Raw genomic sequence first — 20,936 nt, 5'->3', positions numbered from 1 at the left:
CTCCGTGGTAGCGGGGTTGACGAGAAGAGAAGGAAAAGTAGCAGAAAAACAAGTAGCATTGCTTGCTTTACCCCCGGAAGCCGTCGTAAAATGGTATAAACATAGAAGTATCCGACCGAGCCGATGGTGACGAGCCGGGCTTGTTGGCGAATTTGTTGCTCTTGTAGTTGAAGCTGCTGACTGAATTGTAGAATACTACGGGGTTCTTGGTCGGCATCATCTTGGGGGTTGCATGGTACGGTATCACATTTTTGAGGGAAACTGGCCTCCCAGGACCCGGCTTGATGCCCGTGGTGGCATATGCACTGCATTTGCTTCCGTCCTGCGTTCTAATTCCGGTGCTGTCGGATGCATTGCCAGGAACAGCAGCGGCGCCTCTAGACTTGGACCTAGACCCGCCACTTGTAGATGTAGCAGACTTAGCAAGTGCCGAGGCTACCGTCCTTTTCTTGACGCGCTGTTTGACAAGATCCTCGAGTTCCTTGTCTGAATCTATTATTTGCGCTTTGAGGAAGGTCATGTGCTCATCATAGGATCCAGCGCCTTTCATACCAGCCATAACCGAAGAGCGCGGGGAAAAGGCAGTGTTTTCGGGCTTTGGGGCCACAAGTGGGTCGGGGGTAATGTTGGGATCGAGATAGGCTAGCCTACCCTTGGCTAAAAGAGTCTCAATATCGACGCTTTCGCCATGGGGAATCGGTGTCTTATGGCTAGGAGTGACACAGTCCATATCCACTTCCTTGCGGAGAACGTGATCGATATCAACAGCTGAGAAGAAAGCCACAGACTGAGGGAGGTCGGGAATGCCGACTTGTTCTGAGAACATGGCGCGGGTCCACAAATTTGCCACCTGCAATGCCATGGCGGCGCGGTACCGGTCGTCGTTTTTGACTAGATATCTGATCTCATCATGCACAGTAATAGAGAGACGAGCGTTAATGCTATATCTGCGAATCAAATAATCCATTGCCACAATGAGAAGGTGAAGGTAGTCCACACCCGATGACTGGATTGCCCAGTTGATGCGGGAAGTAAGGTAGCCGCCTTTGCTAATGAACCGGCCCATAAGAGCTTCGGTGATACCAGCGCCCAGGACAAATGTTCGAGGCCGCTCTTGCTCGGCGAACTCTTCTAGCTTGTTGAATACAAACGACTCTGTGCCGCCTCGCCAGAAAGGCCGCTTATGCAGAATCTTGCGGTTAGTCTTGGTGCCCTTGGTGTTAACATACAGCCGTGAAGCAGTATCCATAGTTTCCTGCTCCGAAAGATTGGGGTTGAATTGGCGAAGAAGAGTGGCGGCAAACTTGAGACCCGCGCCATAGATACGGCCGTAATTGAAGACCTTGGCATCATTCCTGGTAATTCCTAGGATACTAGCTGTTCTCGAGTGCATGTCAGTACCACTGGCCTTCGTCCCCTCAAGGGTCATGAAACCAATGGCATTTCCACCATGCAGCTTAAATGTAGCGTCGCCAACAAGGCTAGCAATCCAGAGTTCTTCGGAATCCACGTCGGCCCCAACAAAACTGTAGCCCTGCGGAGCCTTAACCATAGCCTTAAGTTCAGAGCCAACTCGGTTCTTTTTAGCGTTGCTAGCTGTCAACCACGTGTTTTCGACAGCCCTACGAGTTATGGTTCCCATAGGTATAATCTGGGGGATGATGTATCCTTGCTCGCCGTCAGCCTTCTCGCCCTTGAAGTCTTTCTCATAGACAACCATTTGTGACATAATTCGGTCGCGAGCGCTAATCCAATACGAACAGGAGGCGTTCATGTCAAGGGCCTCCTTCGCATAGGGGTACTCGGAAGATAGAATGCCCTTTTCAAAATAGGAAAGATAGCTTTTGGCCATGGGGTTAGTGCACCGAGAGTTTGGGCCGTCCTTATGAGGGAGTTTGAAGTAGCAGCCAGTCTTGTCGTCTATCAAAGCTTGGACTTTTTCTCCTTCCGAAAAGTCACATAAAACCATTTGCTTGGCTAGATATGTGTTGGCTTCTTCCTTTGTCACGCGAAAGGTCCAGCCGTATTTGTCAGACCAAACTAAGGGATGGCCGTCCCAGCACAAGTGCAAAAGAATAGGGGAAATTCGCGTCCGAACGGTAAGATTGATAGGGCCATTGGCTTTGGAATACAAGTCCTTGAACCACTTAGGCATACCTGGCATCTTCTGGTTTGCAGCTGGGCGAGGTGGGTCGTTCTTTTTCTTGCCCTTAGCCATCCTGATCTCCTGGCCAGACCAATCTAGTTGGCATAGCCAAGGGTCTTTACTCCATACTTCAGAGTTATCTTTGACTTCGAGGGCTTTGTGCGCAAGCTCGACCAGGCGTTTTTGAACACCCTCGTTCATAGCTTGGTACGTATTCTCGGCGGTTTGAATATAGTTTTGCCAGCTCTGGTCAACTGGAAGAATGACTGATGAGAGATGCCGTAACGCAGCAAAACTTACAGGATGGGGACAGACCTCGAGGAAGTTGGGAAAGATGATGCGGTAGATTTTGTGAGTTATTTGCACATCTGCGGCGCAGTAATCCATGAGCTCTTGCAGCTTTTCGACTACACCCTGGCGGTTGAGGGTTCCAAAGTCGTCACGGACTGACTTGTCCATGGTGAGTTTTAGATGGAATTGTGCAACGTCTCGCAAAGAATTGACGGAGCTGCGCTCCACCCACAGTTCTTCCTCCTCTTCTTGAGTGCGACTTTTGATGAGCTCAGCAAGCTCGACGTCTTCAGGGTTTTCAAGCATGCGTTCTCGCAGCTCGCGATTCTTGCGATGCCTCATCCACGTAGGGCGTTGCTGCGTGCACATGCCATTAACGGCAACATGGAGAGACATGGTGTCGATAAAAGCGTTATTAGTTTGTTTCATATCATATTCTTCGAGAATTCTAGCCCGGTCGTAGCCTACATTGTGGCCAACAATGATTCGTTTTTTAGAGGGGTCGCCCAGTGGCACCAGATGCTTAGGAGAGTCTGACTCTCCAAGGAGCCATGGCGACAGCCAGGAGTACCAATGGGTCGGACTCATAGCACACGCGATGATAGCATATGGGCTCTCCTTCCATAGAACCTCAGTATCGAAGCACAAACAGTCGTCATCGGGAGCGTCAACAGCCTGATGGACTTCTCTGCCATCCTCATCTCGTGTGTATTTAACCCAACCACTGACTTGTGCCCACTTTGAAGGTTTCCGCGGGTAGCCACAGATGGAAAACTCTTTTGCTTTCGTGAGGTATGGCTCTGCACAGTCTATGCCGAGACGTGTAAAGTGTTCGTCGAGGGTTTTGGACTTTCCCACTAATTCAGGAACTTCAAAGGCAATTGGGCCGTTTGCATCAGTGTTTTTGCCGAGCAAATTGTGTTTTGTCAGGTGGAGCTCAGCCAATTCAACAAGTTCCTGGGGGACTTTAGTAGCCGCACCCTTGGGGAAGATTTGCTTGTGCATCTCATGGCTGATGTGTTGGATTCCAACCTCATTGGTGCGAGTCGTTGCGGGCACTAGAAGAGAAGGCCTGTCAGAGATTTTGTCATGGGCAAGCATGTTCTTCTTGATCATCACGGGTATAACTTACATGCCAGGGTCTTCATCTCCTTCTCGATTGCGGCTTCGGTGGATGCACATCGTAAAATGGCCGTAAAAGCAGGCAACCTCCTTGACACTATCCGCAGATTGGACGGGGGAGAAATACGCAACGGCGCTCTATGCGCTATCAAATTACGCGAGAAGATGGACATGGCGCGGCAGGCGTTGCGGGCGCTATAAGTGAGGGGCAGACCTTATCCAAACTATGATGACAAGAGGGTTGTTGCAAGGTTTTTTGTGCTCTTCTCACTGTAGCCAATTCCAAGAACTCGATAATAGCAACAAAGTCTTGGGTGGCCGCAATGATTATCTTGTTGACTTCAAATGAAAGGAAACCCGAGATTGAGTGGCATGTTTGCCCGTTTGCTGCTGATTATCATGCGTAATGTTTGGTGGCACCAAAAAAATTTAGAGCTGCGGCTTGTGAAATCGAAATGTGAATATGGTTATGTCATATCCCAGGATCCCAGGAGTGAAGGCATTGAAAATCCCATCTTACTAGCGATCAGTGCGCGCAGGAATTAGTCAGCAACTATAAGGGTTGCATACCCTATTGTAATGGCTGGATTATTGTCACAAGCAGAAGCCACAGACAGAATTCACTTGAAAGGCGCATTTCTGGAGCCGCCCAAGCTTGATAAATTATTCGTTTTTCTACTGTGACGGCGATTTCCAGAAATTATCCTCTCCCATTTACGCTGCGACAGCTTGTCCTGCGTCAAAAACGCCATCTCAATGGAACATGTAGCAAGTATGATTATTGTACTATATACCCTGAAGATGCCCTAAAGAGAGCCTAGATAGGGCTAGTATAAATACTAAATAGAGTGCCCCTCTCACTCTCTAGTGGCTCTTTCTCGAAACCTCCACCCTCTCCTTTTTTTTCCCTCTATTTCTTCCTCTGTTCTTTCTTATTCAGTCCTTGCCTAAGCTATCTGCCTGTATATCTACACCCTTATTAACGAACACTCTTCTTATCCTGTGCTAGATCAGTTCGAATCGTCTATTTCCCATTTCTGTGCTTGTCTCTCTCATTTTCTCCCATCTCCCTGTTCGCTTCCCTTTTATATGTGAACCAAACACCACCGACACCGACTGACCAACCGTCTGCCCAACCAATACGACCAGCACGAATCTCGCCCTTGTTGCTAGCATTCCGAGCCACCTAAAAATCATAGTTATCAAGCCGAAGTCCCGACGACGGTAGTTTCAACTGCCCTTCGCTATCCTATCCTATTCTACCTTTCTTTGATTTGATATATCGTCGCTCGTGCTTGGTTGACCTACTCTTAGCCGTTCCAAGTCTCAGGCTCTACTTGATTGCCGCCTTCTAGATAGAAAGCTTGAAAGGGCAACTAAAAACCCACACTTTGCAAATCTACCTACGCCCTTGTGCTGCTGCTTTGGCGCTGATAGTAACAAACCTACGCGCCATTAATCCCAGCGTGCAATCCACCTATCATCCAGCCGCTCACAAACAAACCGAACAGTGAAAGATCTCTTGTTCGCCATCGGCCATTCTGACAATTTGTGCGCCATCCGAGCTGCTATAACTGCCAATAGCTTCTGCTTCTTGCTCTTTTTTCTCACAAATTCTCCTTTCAATACATTTCCTTTTTGAGGCCTGTTGGTTGCTCGAAGGCCAGCCAAAATCATAGACCACTGTCACCGCCACACCACGACAAGGACCCCAAACATGCCGACTGGCCACCGAAGGAAAAGGAGCTCAGAGCTATTCGTATCCTCGCCAGATCCAGAGCCCTTGGCATCTCCATCTGCCCGTCGAAGTCCATCTGGAAATACCGGATCAGCGAACAAGAGACAAAGGACATCTGACGCCTTTGTTCCAATAAATGAAGATGATGGGTTATTCCTCGACAACAACGGCGAGTTCGACGATGATTGTGACAACCTGTTTGGTGAAGCAGATCTAGAGGAGGGTGTTATTGACCTGCGGCCATCTCAAGGCGAGACTGCTGCTGAAAAGGCCGCTAGGGAGGAGGCAGAACAAAAAGAACGGAGGAAAAACTGGGTGCGATTAGCTACTTTCCAATGTGCTATTTGCATGGACCATGCAACGAAGTTAACTGTTACCCATTGTGGTACGTGCTTGCCGCTTCTCCTACCTACAATATCACGACAAAGAATCAAGTACTGACAACCTAAGTTAGGCCATATGTTCTGCCTCGAGTGTCTATCTAACGCCCTGAGATCGGAATATGAAACTAACAAATGCCCTATATGTCGACAAAAAGTCGAATCAAAAGACCGAGGCTCATATACGTCTAAAACCAAGGGCTTTTGGCCGCTCGAAATCAAAGTGAAGACACGACCACGAAAGCCATCAACTGCTCCTAGCTAGGGCACATTGGAGAGCTAACAGCTAGCAGTTGACATCTAGGCGGAAATAATTTCTGTTGTGCGCCCCAAGCACGCTATGGAAATGATTAACTTCCTAGAACAGGATGCTGCCCTGTGTGCATCTCGATGTTTGTTTTTGCAACCGCCGAGCGCCTCCTTGCCTCGAATAGCCCTCATATCTATTCTGCTTCTCTGTTTTCTGCAACAGTCTGATCGAGCTAAGATCCTCCCTCTGTTTGCTGCCTTGCCCTTGCTTCACATACATACACTGTTTTTTCTGCCTCTTTCTTCTAGCGTTTTGTTGATATTAGACAGTTCCTACTGCAGAGGGCGTCATAAATGCTGGGTTAGACAATAAATCGCATAGCGCTTGCTTATCTTTCTCTTTGTTTACCGCGAGGTCTTCTTCTTTTGATATTTCTTGGCTATTTTTAGCCGTATACGATGATGGGGGGACGGCAGGTCTTGGTTCCTTCATGGCATGTGCTTGCTTGTTCTTCATGTTCATGTTAGTATGGGCTTTTGCTTAATGAATCAGACATTGGCGTATTGCATCCTAAGGTGTGTAATTGTGGCCATCTTTTCAGCTTCACTTTTGCTAAACCAAGTCGTGATAACTATGTATAAGACCCTGAGCTAGCCCGGCGAGTGATGCGACTTTCTTGTTACCTTCTTTGTATTTTTACGCCTACTCTCTGTTTCATGCGACAGTGTATACTGGTCGGGAACAAACGGGTAGTATCACCAAGGGGAGCTCTCGGGTAGCCAGCGATCGCAGGGGCTGGTATTGGAACAAGGATGACATTTTGTCTAACGCGGCTCCAGGGCGTATGGCTTAAGGATTAACGACTTGGCGTTTTGGGTCTGCAGCAACTGCATGGAAAACTGTCGACATAGGATGTCGGCCCTGACGGAGTACGTTCATTTTGCCCTTGATCCCCGAAGCGGTTGTCACAGTTTGTTACTGGTCGTTGAGAAGAACAGGTTTCCCAAAACTTTCTCTTGAAGACATGCTCATAATTGTTAGGGGATCGTAAAAGTGAACGGCCTCACTCGGAAAAGGGTGGGCTGCGGAGAATCGGAGTCCCTCCCGCATCTCTGCAATAGCAGTGATTTGACAATGTGCCACAACCCTAGCCACGCCCTCGACACCCATCGCTTCTGCAAGTTTCAGTTGTTCGACCTCAAGCTTCCGCTTATCTGATGTCTACGAAAATTTGGCAATGTGGCTGTCCTGTGTCTTGTAGCATGTCGTCCCCTACATTGCGGAAGGTGCATTTCTTTATCTCTTCGAAAGTTCCTCTGAATGACGGGGCGATGCTAGCGGGGGGAGTGAGGTTGCTGATGATGTTGAATACCGTTTCCCAGATGCCGGTGTCAGTAGATTTGTCAACGACATGGCGGACAAGAGGACAAAATTCGTCGAGTCTAACTGTACCCCCTCGGACATTCTGATGAATTGGAAATAATTGCATCGCTATATTACTGTTTCCATTAGGAGAAGGAAGGCTGAATTCGTCTTGTCTCGTCTACCGCTTCCTGTGATGTGCTGTTTTTGGTGGCTGCATTGCGGAGTCGATTCACAACTCCTCTGTTGTCTAGACACAGCCAGATTTCTCCAGCTCCTCCGCGAGCTGTCGCTCGCTTAGTTGCCCCGAGAGCGCCAACTGCCTCCGCGTCTGCCACCTCCATCCACTTTTCCAGAGCTATGTGGTCTACTTCTTGGGTAGCTCCGTCTTCGATGATAGCCCATCCTGCGCCCGCGTTGCCACTTGCATCTTTCGATCCGTCGGAGTACGCGACGAGCGTTCCTGGCAGGGTATTCTCTACCTCTGCCTGGTGTCGCTTCGTTTCCTCCTCTTTGCTGAGCCATGTTTGGGGCGGCATGTCTGGTCCTTCTAAAAGTGGCCTCAACCTAGTGTGCTTCTCCATTTGCGCTGGCAGGAGTTTACGTAGCCTCTCCACCACTGGGTTGAAACTTGGTCCTCTCATAATGTGTCTATCACCTAGTGTGTGCCACCGTATGGCTTCCCTCCTCTTGGAGGAGACCGAAAGGAGGAATGCCTGCAGCATGGTGTAAGCATTCCCTTGGTGTCGTACAGTACATGGGGAGAGCTGCTCGGAGGCACTTCCTAAGCGAGATGTTCAGCTTCTCCGCTGCCTCTTTCGTTGTCTCTAGTCTAGACCAGGCGCTCGCTGCAAAGAGCGCTTTGCTCAAGGCGCAGGCACGCACCGCTGTGAGCATGCTTTTTGTGCCTGCCCCTTTACAGCAGCCGGCTAGATATCTCAAGCCATTTGCCAACCGGTTGACACTCGTAATGACCTGCGCGATGTGCTTGTTGAAGAGAGGACTTGAGTCCAGATGCAGTCCAAGCCATCTCATCGATTCTTTTCCCGGGGTCGGTTCGTGCGTGCCTAGGCCTTCCACAGTCACGGATGGGTTTCCTGCAATCCTCATTCTGCCCTTGATGTGCAGACGTGTTGAATTTTCCTGGTCTATTTCTAGTCCATTGAGCGTGGTCCACTCTACCACTTCCTTCATGATGACTTCGATTGCACTGCTATTTTCTGCGAAGTCTCGTCCACTGACCACCGGGGCTCCGTCGTCTGCGTATCCTAGTAGCGGGGGGGATGTGTTTGTAGAGCGGTGCCATGAAGAGCATATATAGCACTAGGGAGATTGGTGAGCCCTGTGGGAGAGAGCCTCCCACGAGGGTTGTGGTTGTGTCTTTGGCATGGATGCTCGCCTCTCTTCCCTCCATGAAGCTTCTGACCCATCTGCACAATTTTGTCGGCCAAAGGCTCTCCACCATCCTGCGTTCTATTCTTTCAGGGTCGACCGCATCAAAGGCTCCTTTGATGTCGAACGTGAAGATTGATGTTACCTTCTTCCATTCTTGGGCTTCCTCTATCTTTCCACGGAGATCAATAAGCAGGTCCATTACCGCCCTTTTTGGCACCCCACAGATGTAATTTCTAGGGATGATTTCCCTATCAATCGCTTCCTCTGCGAGCCTTCTCACTATTGATCTTTCCAGGCCCTTCCCCGGAGTTGGGAGGAGCGAGATTAGGCGGTACGAGCGTGGTGCCAGTCTTGGGCGGCCTGGCTTTGGGATCACCACGAGGTTGGCTTTCTTGAAGGTAGCTGGGTGGTGTCTGGTTTCTAGGCACAAGTATAATCCCGTTATAACTTTACCAAGTGGATTCCAAGCCCTCTTCCACACCTCATTGGAGATACTGTCTACCCCAGGGGCGGTGTTCGTTGGCTTCCATATTGATGCCTTAACCTCTTCCTGAGAAAGCGCACGATTTTCCGCAGATCGTGAAAAATATATAAGGCCCTAATACAGCCTCAAAAATAGGCACAGCTAATGTTCCCCCAGCTAACCAGATCCTACACACAGCAGTCTTGCGGGAACTGATAAGGTGGTACACACTGGATGAAGCACACCCGCTCTGCAACCTAGAGGAACACAACTCTTTCAGCAACCTACTGAGGCTTCTACCAAAGCCCCCCCCAAGGTATGGCACAGTGAGAGACAAGCAACAACCAGCAGACCCACCGCCCCCAGAGGCTTTAGTCACAGGCAAAGACAAGGACGAGGCAGCTCGCGACCACGTCACTTTCAAGGAGACGAGACCACCTCAAGACGTGTGGCTATACACGGACGGCTCACGGCTCCAAAATGGCTGGACGGGAGCTGGATGGGCTATTGAAAGCGAAGGACAAATCATCAGATCTGGCCTAAGGTCCTGCGGGAAATGGGCTGAAGTGGCGGACGCAGAGATCCGGGCAATAGAGAATGGCCTGCGAGACATACCCGACCAGGCACTGAGAAGGGCAAATACTGTATGGATATGCTCGGACAACCAGGCGGCAGTCCAACGAATGAACGTTAGAGCCGAGTCAGTGACATCATCACAACACGTCATAGACCAAGCAAAAATGTACATACAAGGCAAAAAAGCTGCCCTCCCCGGACGCTCCTTCCACTGCATCTGGATACCTGGTCACTCAGGAATTCGCGGAAATGAGACTGCGGACGAGAAGGCAAGAGAGGCAGCTACCGAAGTCACAGACCGCCACATGTCTCTGGCAAGGGCTAAGAGGTGGCTGAGAGAGACGACATACCAGAACTTCCAAGAGTGGTTCTACGACAAGACAGACATAAAGGATCACAACTTTAGGAAACACTTGGAATTCCCTAAGAAAGACAAATTCAAAAGCACCAAGGTGCCTCGGAAAATCTTAGGGACCATATTAGCGGCAGTATCAGGACATGGAGACTTCAAGAAATACCACCAAAGGTTTAAACACCACTCGGCCCTCCTACAATGCCCCGCATGCGGCGAGGACAAGAAGGAAACGCACAGATGGTCGTGCAAGAAAAAGAAGAAACCGTGGACGGAGAACTTCGTCACCAAATTACTGAAGACAACAAAGGGCAGAACTACGCTCGGAAAAAAGCTGATAACAAACACAGGACAATAGGCTGCGGCCTTGAAAGGGCAAGTTGGGTCAAGCTTGCACTGGTAACACTGACTCACATCTACATTTCCTTCCTTTTCTTTTAGGTTTTTGCTTCTCTTTCTTTGCTTTTATCTTTCGCGTTGGAGCTGAGCAGACATGCACAGCAGCAGGGGAGTGTCGCGCACAGGTCCCTATGGGTGCGGCGCCGCCGTTACCCGGGGCCAGAAACGACACGGGCGGCAGGGGACAGAAAAACAGGAGCCAGAAAACTCGGACCTTGAAAGAGCTCCGGACTCCCAAATTGGGGCCGCAAATAGCCGCTAGAGTATAAATAGAATCTCATCATCATCATCATCATCATCAGGCACAGCTAATGAGTCCTATGGTCTAGTGGTATGACGGTCCCTTCACATTGATACACCATGTGGAAGTCCGGGACAGGTCCTGGGTTCGATCCCCAGTGGGACTAGCTTTTTGCCGGCCCCGGCTGCCTTTGGGCGGCAGGCAGTCTGGAGCTTCAACTTTTAGTACTCGGGCATTAATTACTTCTTTATGCTTTTTGCTAGTAGGTGGAAAGAAGTAAGTCACTACTAAACAAAACACAGCGTTTTGATTCAGTCGGCTCACCGGAATCTTGATATCCAGCACGTCTGGTAAGTAACGGGGTAGGTAACATCGGAAGCCAAACTATATATACATACACAATTCGGGGTACATAAGGCCCGAAGGAAAAGGTCCTCGCTTGGCAACGGTATTAAGCATTTGGTGTCAAACAGAGAGCAAAAGTGATGGCTCTATCTAGTAGGAGTACCGATTTACACCGGGCTACATACATATACATACTTTTTTGTTGGCCTGTTTTGGCTGAGAAATATCGCGCCTGTAAAGCTCAGAAAACACCGAGCTTGGACCCACACGGGTCTTGCTATGTATGATGGAACGGAGATTATCCGAATCCTGTCGCATATTGCGGTACACAAGGCTTTCTAACTAGCTCTAGGGAAGAAGTCAAGAGAGAGAGAGAGAGAGTCAGATAGGGCTAGGATTATGCTACTCTGATCTTGTACAAATTCTATTTTCGTGAAGAGAAAATGAAGTGCTAACTTAGCTACTGGTACTACCTCAAATTTACTCCAGTAGGTGTGACAGAACGGGTTTATGTAAAGTATTCCCTAGACAATGGCTTTGATAACATACTATCCAACTCTAAACAAGAGAAGGCGCTACCATCAGAGGACATATGGCTTGGCTTAAATGATCAAACGCCATATAACGCCGGCAGGCCCCCAGCGCTAAGACGATAGATAGCTTGTCATGACTAGGATATACTAGAGTAGTGCAAGGTGACACAAAGAGCGCCGCTTTAAATTACAGGAATATGAGATAAGCCTCTCTTGTTCCTATAGACGTTAAATATATTCAAGTTCAAGCCTGCTTTGTTGTCGGCTTATCGCCTGACTGACTCATTGAAAACTGACATCTAGACTATCAGTCTAAACATTGCAGAACTTCCCTATGTACCACTTCGAGACAGGCCCAAAATAAGTTTCTAGGCCAATTATCATCGCTATATCAAATGTCTTCCTTCCTGAAGTTATAAAACTTCAGTAATAATTTGCCATCTTCTGAATGAGCAGCGTCTTGACGTCTTGGAAGAAAGCATCCTGGTTTGAATAGTACTACCCTTTATCTTAGCTTAGTTCGTTGTCAAGACCGCATATATGAGTTCACTTGGGCAGTAATGGAGAAGAACGGAGTTGGGTGTGGGTGACACAAGCCCCACGGAAGGATTGAATTAGAGTCAAATCCATTGACTAGCTAACGGACGCAAAATAGATTTTGGACATAACAATGAAGCAGGATGAAGCACGAAGAAAGGGGGAAAGAGGCACTTTGAATCAGAGCTGTATACGACCAAAAATAAGAGCCTAATAGGAATGAAAATAAACAGAAGGGCACACAGTTTAAGCAGAGAAAAATACAAAAGCCAACGAAGAGATTTTCTAACAAGATAGCCGCTATCAGTGGAAAACATGCGTCGTGAGTTCGGAGTTTGGCATGCTATCATTTTCAAACTGCGTGGGGAATCCAGTCAGCAAGGGTTATTGTCTAGGAAAGGAAGGGAAAAAGTGAAACTTACATTGACAAAGTCCGTCGCTGAAATAAGCACCAAGAAGGCATCTGCAAGATCCTTCACAGCCTCCTCTAGCCCACTCCCAACCTGACCAATGCCTGCTGACCGCTTGAGCGTGTGCATGATGAGCATTCTGTGCTTGGAAATAAAATGGCGGCCTGAGGGGATGTATTGTGACCCCCTACTGATAATGGCCGCACTGATGATGTGAGTCATGCGTGCTAGGAGGGAGTAGTGCCGGGCCATAGCCTCGCTATCAGCCTGATCTACGTGAAGCTCGGGGTCAACTGAGAAGAGGCCGGAAACGTCGATATTGCGAAGGAGATTGGCATGGAAGACATGTTTGGCACCCTCGCGCGACTGGCACAATGAGAGCAGAAGGCTAAGCTTGGCATCTAAAACATTTTGTTGTTCGCCGCGCTTATCAACTGCAGTAGTTTCGTTGTCGGTAAGAATGGTGCTCAGCGAGTCAATCAGGATACTAACAAAATTGACGTTGATCAAAGCTTCAATCAATGACAGGTCAAATTCCTCGCGGGAAACATTGACAAGGGCATCAAGCAAGATAAGGGCAGCAATCTGGCAGGACGAATCGCCGTCACAAGCATCGTCACAAATGAAGTTGATAAAGCGTTCTCCATAAGTGACGATTGTTGACAAGACCTGGCGGCGGTCGGCGGAGTCAGAGCTAGAGCTGGCAATGTGAGTGGCATAGCGGTAGCAGATACTATAGTAGGTGGCTCGTAGTCCACTTTCCGGTACATAGCGGCTGATTGAATCAAGCGAAGCTTGGAAGAGCTGGTACAGTTTATCGCTTACTAGATCGCCTAGCTCGCTCGACTCGCTATCAGAGGTGCCTTCAGTCTTTGAAACAGGATCAAGCTTAAATAACAGGACCTTTGCGAGCTGTGCCAAAGGAACAGCTGTGTCAGGCTTGTCACCAGCGTGATACTCAAGATGAGGCATGATAGTCTGAAGTGTCTGCAAGTACAGAGTTGTGCGCGCTGTGCCTTGGAAGTCGTTTGACTCCAGAATAACAAGGACTAGGTCAGCCCACTTTTTCAAAACATCCTTTATTCTCCACAAAGCTTCGGTGGTGGTATTAGTATGTTGCAAGTAATCGAGAATCTGCGCTTGCTCTGCCTCCACAGCAGCAGCTTCTTGAGCCGTGATGAGTGCATATTCATCCTTTTTTTCCCCGCGCTTCAGAAGCAAAATTTCAGCTGCGCGGGTGTCATCGTAGACTTTGAGCTCAGGCTGCCTAGGATTTGGAACTTCAGCTGCATCAAAGATGACATTCGCAAAGAAGCATGGCTTAGGCTCATCTATCTCTGGCATAGCGCCATTTGGGAGGAAGTCAAACATGTCGAAAATCGAAGGGACCTCTTCAATCTCACCAGAGTCATTGTAGAGGTTGCCCTTAAGAGCATCAAATAGCCTGCGCTGGTAGGTGGGGAGTTTGGTTTGCGAAAGGTAGCAGAGCTCGCGGGAAATGTAGTCTAGAGAAGCAGCTCGGTGAGCCAAAAAGTCACTGAAGGTCTCAGCACTGCGCGATAGAGTGAACATGTAGCCAAACGTCTCAATTCCCTCCCACTTGGCATTTTCGTCGATAATCATGTTGTGCTGAAGAAGGCTAAAGGCAAATGAGCCCATACGTAAGTCGTCCAGGACAATTTCAGAAGTTAGAGGCGAGCTCCAGAGAAGTTTTAGGATCATGAGAGCTTTAGTCTTCATAGACGTCAGCCAACCACGCACATTATCGGGCCCCCCGAAAGGTATCTCAGCCCAGACATTTAGCAGCGCATGGAACAGAGATTTCCGTGTTGCAAAGGCACCTTTAGGATCGATAGAGACAGAATCGGCATGGCACTTAAAACCTAGAAGTAGATGTGCTATTGTCGGCTTTGTGGGTGAATTGAGAAGACACTCGTGGAGGAATTCCAAAGCACTCATTTTCATAATATACGCATCCGTCTTGTCTTCTAGTCTCTCATCCATAGAAGCTTTAAATATATCATGGAAGTAGCCAATAATCTTTTCATGGTCGCCGTCAGCTTCCATGGCTACGATGGCCTTGTTCCGATGGGAAACGTAGCCACCACTTCCAGAGGACCACACTGAGACAATCTTTTGTGAAGCTGACATCTTCTCTAGAAGGCGTAAGGAAGCACAAACAACGTCTGTAGGGGCAATGCCGCATAGCAGACCCAAGTCGACAACAAGGCTGAGATGGCCCACCAGGCAATCGTCAAATGAGGCATAACGAGTCGTTGTGACTTGACTGTGAGAACTAGACTGGTTTTTTTGGTTGAATTTGCGTACAATATTAACAAACACTGGTTGCTCCTCCAGTACAAAGGTCAAAAGCGTGATGGCGTTATGGATACCCTGAATTAAGGGGGAATCGGGCGAAGAATTACCAATCTCCATAGGTGACTCGTGAAGAATGCTGAAGATGGTAGACATGACCTTTTCGTTCATCATCCACTCCATGATGCGGCCAAAGGGGTGGGTTTTGACGTAGGCCTCGAGCGAGCTGGCACCCATGGCTGAGTCGACATTAATACTGGTGACGTTGGCGAGCTCAATGAGGTTTTGGTTGAATGATTGCAGACACACGATACAGAACTCAAGGCACTTCTGTCTAATGAGTCGTTTCTGATTGACGTCTTCAAGCTCGTTTGCTTTGTTAGAAAATACCTTGCCTATGACGTAGTCAACAAAGAGATCAATCCCAGGAGTTCTGTAAGAGGCACCAAGATTCTCTGGGAACGCCAGCGTATCTCTTATCGGGCCAGCGTCGTCAACAGGGGTCACAAGAGTAGTTAGAAGCGTGATAAATGCCTGAGGCTCTTCAAAGCCTTGGCTTATTTCCTCAAGTATTCTCTCTGCGGATGCTAGAGATGTTGGTAGCATCTGGTTCTTGTGGGTTCCGCTAAGAGCCATGGGCGTGTATGCCCCCGTGATCCATGCATCAAGACACACCCACATAACGCTGGCATTGTCTGCAGATCGGCTAGTCATGAGGGCATCCAAAGTCCAGAACACGCATGCTCTCAGTCGTGGAGGAACGGGGTTGCTGGCTAGCTGGAAAAGAATCTCGACCAAGTTAAAGGTTGGATCCTTTAACAAAAAGTTGCGGGCCTCTTCGCTCTGAGAAACCAACCGCGTAGTGAGTCTGAGATAGCATTCAAGCATCATGGCGGATTCCGGCTCGATATCCATGGGATTGGCAACAGGCTTTCCGTGGCGGTAAGCGGGGGGTGCCGGGGCGGGTTTTTCACGAATTTTATTAGTAAAGAAAATGAGTTCCTTCATAATTTGGTTCCATGTCAATGAGAGAGACTTGCGGAGGCGACTAGAGGAAGACGAGCCTTCGTCAAGCAAAAACTGATGGGCACAGGTAGCACACTCTTCATTAGCAGAGATGGCCTGAAGCATTTCACAGAATGCAGTGACCAGGGGGGTAGAAGCTCGACGAGACGCCCACTGCATGAAACCAGCCAAGTTGCTGTCTGGGTCGGTCCAAAAGTTCATGGCTGCCTCGGGTCGTCCTTCGTAGGCATAGGCAATGATGATGAGGAACCGCTCGAGATCAAGATCTTGCTCGTGGGCCTGGCTCATTTGGCGCTGCTCGTCCTCGTCAGTGCGCAGTTTTCGAATGACATCGGGTAGGTTTGAGATAAAGCCATCTACAAATATCTCAAATCGGCTCATTAATAAAACCTGGAAGTAGTCGGGAAACTTGACAGAATTAGAGGGTAGAGCAGGGAGCCGTCGCTGTAGCCATTGTCGCATGCCTTTACGCGCTGGATCTTGCCAATCAGGCGAGCGTATGTCGGAAGCAACAGATAGGAGGAAGTCAAAAGCCCCATCTTTAAGTGCTTCTATGAAATCAGAGGCTCTCTTCTTTTCCTCCAGCTCGAACTGCGCTTCATCTGCAGGATCGGGTTGGGTACCCATGAAGTGGCCACCGTATTCGGCGATCCACCACGCCTTCACTGTTGCTTGTAGGCCACGAAGCGGCCAAGGAGCATCGCTACTTGGGATCACTGAGGGGTTAAGTTTCCGCGCAAGCTCAACGTCGTTGCGGCCCTCCGTAGACGCATACTCAGTGATGAAGGCACCCAGGACGGGGATTTTGTGAATCAGTAGCGCGTCGTACTTGTCGGTAATCTTTAGGTCGGCTAGAAGATTGAGGAATTCTTGAGATTCAGACTTTCTCTTATCAATGGCACGGCTCATGATATGTGCCACTAGCTGGTGTTGGTTGTAAAGCGAATTGCGGATAAAATAGATAGTCTGAAAGCTGTCGTCGGCTAGGTTATTATTGGTGTTGCCATTAGCCAGTACTGATGCTGCTGTCAGCTTGTCGTTAATAGCTTGGATATTGGTTTTCAAAGCGATCATTGCCTTAGAACAGCGGGGGACGACGCGCTTGGAGCCATCGGCAAATATCTGTTGGTTGACGTATTCTGAGAACTCTTCTTCATCAAGACTATTGTTTATATCGACAAAGAGGCGAGCAATGTCGAGGACGAAGTTGCGCGTTCGATGCAGGCGAATCAAAGCTAGTTCAAGAAGCGGTTGGTCCATAGTTTCAATATCATCTTGGGATTCTAGCATGTAATGGACGGCGGCGATTTCGTCGATGTTAGCCTCGTCGGCTAAGGCGAGGGCGTCTTTTTTGAATTGGTCGTTGAGCTGGAAAGTTTGGTCATTGAATTCGATCTCCCCTAAGAGGCCGAGTAGACATAGTTAGCAACTAAACATGGCCATTAGATATTGCGCGTGTCATCGACGAACCTGCGTTGACAGTAGCACGGCTCTTGTCATTTTTGCCAGCATTCATCCAAAAGATCTCGAGCTCCGACTCAAAGAGTGCTAGACAGGCATCGGAGAATAGGATGTCCGTATAGTCAAGGTCGCCTTCAGCCAAAGCTAGAAGATCTCTATGAAGCTGGGTGAGGATCTCAAGTCGTTTTACGTCAGCCATCATGGATGATGGTGTGGGTTTTGTGTGTATTGATGGATAATTATGGTAGAAAGAAATTTGTTGTATGGCAACGAGACGCCACTGCGACCAATGCGTGGAAGGGCTTGGATGCGCCTTCAGCCGTGGCAATGTGAAAGGGAGGGGAAAAAATGGTCGAGCTGTCGCGATGCGCGGGCGTAAAGGGCAAGCTTTTGGACCACAGAGGCTAGTAGTATTGATGGCTTCACACCTCGATGAGCGTTAGTGCCCCAATGAAAAAAGAAAAAAAAAAAGTGTGACAAGGTTCGAGCGAGTAGAGACAAGGGCTGGTATGCTAGGAAAATAACATCAACAAAGCTCGGTTGTCTAGGCAAAAAGGGCAGAAACTTGAAGGAAGCTTAATCCCAGATTTGTTCCATCAGCAAAGTGTCTGCGTTGACAAGCCCATGGATGAGGATGAAAAGTGAAGCCAAAATAAACTGACGATCTTTTTTACAAGGCTGGAAGTTGCTGGAGACGATATTTCTTGCAGTAGTAGTTAGGGCCTAGGTAGCCTGTGCTTTACACAGGCATGTAAATATACAGGCAGTACAAACAAGTAGCTACTTGAGCTGCTAAGATTCGTGCACACCGCCCCACACTTTTTTTGCCTGCAAAGTTGGAGAAAAATAAAAATACTTCACATTACTCATGCCTAATTATCGTGGTTAATTTTTATATCAAAAGCTTGTATGCCACTATCAGGTCATCGTAGATACAATTACCTACATCACTTGGTATCAACTAAAAGTAGGTAACGCTCTTGACACAATAGTCCATTGTAAGAGTTGCTCATGGTCGAGGGCACACAGCTAAGGCGGTGGGGTTCTTGCCACTAGTAAGGGTTTAGAAGTTTCGAAGTGCCAACACAAGCTAGCGACTTTCCCTCCAGCTTCTAGCGATCCTAATATCAAGGATAATGCGAGATATCGTGTATTTATGACTGTTTGAAGATGTGTTGTCTGTCGTGACTTCAACCACACGCGCTTCCCATATCTGCATCATCCCATCCGACTGCGAAATAACCCTTATTTCATAACCCCTTATCTATTCTATCTAGAGTGTGCCCGCCCCTGCACCTTCTTGTTTTGTTTGGAGTTTGTCAGTCGATTGGCCGACGCTTTGCTTTCTGCACTTTCCTGGCTCCTCAACTGGCCCCTTCCATCTCTGGACTTAGTCAGAAAGAGTTTTCATCAAAGCACATTGCAAACTCCATAGAGTGTCGCGAACTATTACATGCTACTCGCAGCATTCGGCACTCAACCTATTCTCTCATATAATGACCTTTGTGGTGATCCAGAATGGCACCGGAAAACAGCTCCATTAATGGCATTTTGGGTAATCTCTCCACAGCCTGTCGTGGTATGGCCTAAAACAAAAGATACTAACGCAAATATTCACACACTTGTAGCCGCGATCTCTGGAACTTCCCAGAAGGCTAGAGCATCCGGGCTCGATGGTATGTTCGCCCTCACCTGGCCACGCAGATACGGGCTGTGATAACGTATACAAAAACTAACAATTGTCTAGATCTATTATCACTGATGGACAAATCCAAAAGTCTGTACGTCGAAAACGCATAAGTAGCTGCAGCCTTGCCATCAACGGCTAGAACTAACTAGCTATTCAATTCAGCCCCCAACTCACCGACAAGCAATATCACAGGGTGTTCGAAACTCTCTTCCAGTGTACTATTGCAGAAAAGCAGCAGAATGCCCGAAAATCTTCGTCAACTGCCGCTGCTGCAGGGCTACGCCTAGGGAAATGTGCTAAAGCTGTACGCCTGACATATGAACACGCTTTTGGTGCTTTGAAACGCAAGACTATCCTTGCTGTTATTGATCACATCACTCAGACCCTGGAGAGCTCAGATGGCACTCTTGTTGCTTTGCCAAATCTCGTGAGCGAGTACCTTCGTGCTCTTGTAAGCATTTTATCTAATCCATGCACAGTTGAGCAGCTTGCACGGGATCATAGCGAGGGGTGGTTGACGTGCACAGGATTTTGTGTTGAAGTCATTATCAAATCTCTGAGTGAAGTCGAGTTTGACATTGAGTCCTCGACGCGGGCATCTTCCCACCCAGTGTCTTCATCTGGATCCGTGTTCTCTTCACGCCCAGGGAATCGCATTGCCCTGCAAGGAATGGCTATTAACGTTGCAGATCTCCAATTATTGCTTGAGTGTCTGCATCATTTGATTGTTCCTCCTATAGCCCCTATTAAAGATCTAGTTGACAAGATAACTAGTGCCGTGATTCACGTCATACGCCTTCGTCACCTGGCTTTCGGGCGCATCCCTCAAGATATTTTCGCTGTTCTTAGTGTTTTAATGATAAGACTTCAAGCAGATAATATCGCAAAAGCAACGTCAATAACTCAAAATGTGCTGCCGCACATTCGTTATTGGTGGCAACCAGATAAGCCAGAAAAAGAGGAGACGGTGAGAAGCGCTCGCGATGAAATTCTCAAGACACTATTCTCGATGCAGCTCCATTTGCAGTATATTTCACAAAACGAAGCCTCCACCCAATTCCGCACTCACATCGAAGACCTGCTAGACACTTTATGGGAGGAATACTCTCAAAGAGATGAAAAGTGTCGGTTGCAGCTTGGTGATGTTTCGTTTGGGTCTTCTAGGATCCCTAAGGACTACTTTCAAACTCCCTTATTCTACCTCTATTACCGTGGTCTTGGTGAAGAGAGAAGTTGGACCACATTGGAATGTATCGCCTCCTTGGAAGAAGTCTTTTATTGCTGTGGCCATAATATGGAGTTGCTGGATGTTGCTACTCAGGCAAGTGAGCACCAGAGAAAACGCAGACGGGTGTTGAATTATAACCGGATTCACCAGCGTTTGAAGTCCCCAGATCAAAACATTCAGATCACAGCCCTCCAGCTTGTTTCTTTTCTGGTACAGTCGCAAAGTTTTGCCGAAGAAGATGTATGGGAGCTCCTTCAGCATAGCTCAAACCTTGTTGGGCATAAGAGCTTTACTATTGCCTCTTGGGCCATGATAGCAAGCTCAAGGCAAGTTGAAATTCTTGAGGATAAAAATAATTAAGGCAGCATCACTAACAAACTTATAGTTGCGCTCTGAGACAAGGCGCAAATGATGCTTCTCTGGCTTTAACTTGGAAGCACCTCTGGCAAACCGCTAGTCGAGTCATCAGTATACCAGGCGTTTGCCGAGCATCGTGCGTCCTCTTACATACGGTTCTTCAATTGGATCTCGTTTCTTCTGCTGATAGTTGCGCTGAAATCTCGCGCATAATGACAAATCCCGATGTGAACGGCCCAACTATCCTCATTGATTCGTCTCTCTTGCTGATGCTCTGTCTTCTCCATTTGCGGAATTCGCGGGCGCCAAATGCAAGTG

General features: G+C 48.3%; 6 protein-coding genes across 6 annotated transcripts; 3 read left to right on the top strand and 3 right to left on the bottom strand.

The window, feature by feature from the left end:
• Positions 1–67: 67 nt before the first annotated feature.
• Positions 68–3,619, bottom strand: HOO65_060139 (DNA polymerase gamma; the record flags this gene model as incomplete). The annotated part of the gene is made up of 2 exons (XM_071003641.1): positions 68–3,509; positions 3,570–3,619. 2 exons carry the CDS (start codon positions 3,617–3,619, stop codon positions 68–70), a joined length of 3,492 nt encoding a protein of 1,163 aa, XP_070857489.1.
• Positions 3,620–5,276: 1,657 nt separating this feature from the next.
• On the top strand, positions 5,277–5,974 carry HOO65_060138 (Helicase-like transcription factor; the record flags this gene model as incomplete). Its single annotated transcript, XM_071004060.1, has 2 exons — positions 5,277–5,682; positions 5,943–5,974. The coding sequence occupies 2 exons, from the start codon at positions 5,277–5,279 to the stop codon at positions 5,972–5,974; spliced, it is 438 nt and encodes a 145-aa protein (XP_070857488.1).
• Positions 5,975–7,435: 1,461 nt separating this feature from the next.
• HOO65_060137 (Vegetative incompatibility protein HET-E-1) lies at positions 7,436–7,828 on the bottom strand (the record flags this gene model as incomplete). Its single annotated transcript, XM_071001063.1, has 1 exon — positions 7,436–7,828. The coding sequence occupies one exon, from the start codon at positions 7,826–7,828 to the stop codon at positions 7,436–7,438; it is 393 nt and encodes a 130-aa protein (XP_070857487.1).
• A 254-nt stretch (positions 7,829–8,082) lies between these two features.
• Positions 8,083–10,433, top strand: HOO65_060136 (putative double-stranded RNA/RNA-DNA hybrid binding protein; the record flags this gene model as incomplete). The annotated part of the gene is made up of 3 exons (XM_071003722.1): positions 8,083–8,344; positions 8,980–9,066; positions 9,325–10,433. 3 exons carry the CDS (start codon positions 8,083–8,085, stop codon positions 10,431–10,433), a joined length of 1,458 nt encoding a protein of 485 aa, XP_070857486.1.
• Positions 10,434–12,433: 2,000 nt separating this feature from the next.
• On the bottom strand, positions 12,434–17,542 carry HOO65_060135 (Nucleoporin NUP192; the record flags this gene model as incomplete). The annotated part of the gene is made up of 3 exons (XM_071003597.1): positions 12,434–12,487; positions 12,553–17,282; positions 17,353–17,542. The coding sequence occupies 3 exons, from the start codon at positions 17,540–17,542 to the stop codon at positions 12,434–12,436; spliced, it is 4,974 nt and encodes a 1,657-aa protein (XP_070857485.1).
• A 1,319-nt stretch (positions 17,543–18,861) lies between these two features.
• On the top strand, positions 18,862–20,621 carry HOO65_060134 (Serine/threonine-protein kinase tel1; the record flags this gene model as incomplete). The annotated part of the gene is made up of 4 exons (XM_071003811.1): positions 18,862–18,922; positions 18,972–19,019; positions 19,091–19,124; positions 19,196–20,621. The coding sequence occupies 4 exons, from the start codon at positions 18,862–18,864 to the stop codon at positions 20,619–20,621; spliced, it is 1,569 nt and encodes a 522-aa protein (XP_070857484.1).
• Positions 20,622–20,936: the final 315 nt, after the last annotated feature.

The sequence above is a fragment of the Ceratocystis lukuohia genome, assembly GCF_044167205.1.
Source record: "Ceratocystis lukuohia strain C4212 chromosome Unknown Supercontig6_pilon, whole genome shotgun sequence".
Lineage (NCBI taxonomy): Eukaryota > Fungi > Ascomycota > Sordariomycetes > Microascales > Ceratocystidaceae > Ceratocystis > Ceratocystis lukuohia.
The sequence above is the reverse complement of the archived record's forward strand: the minus strand, read 5'-3'. Positions and strand labels throughout refer to the sequence as shown.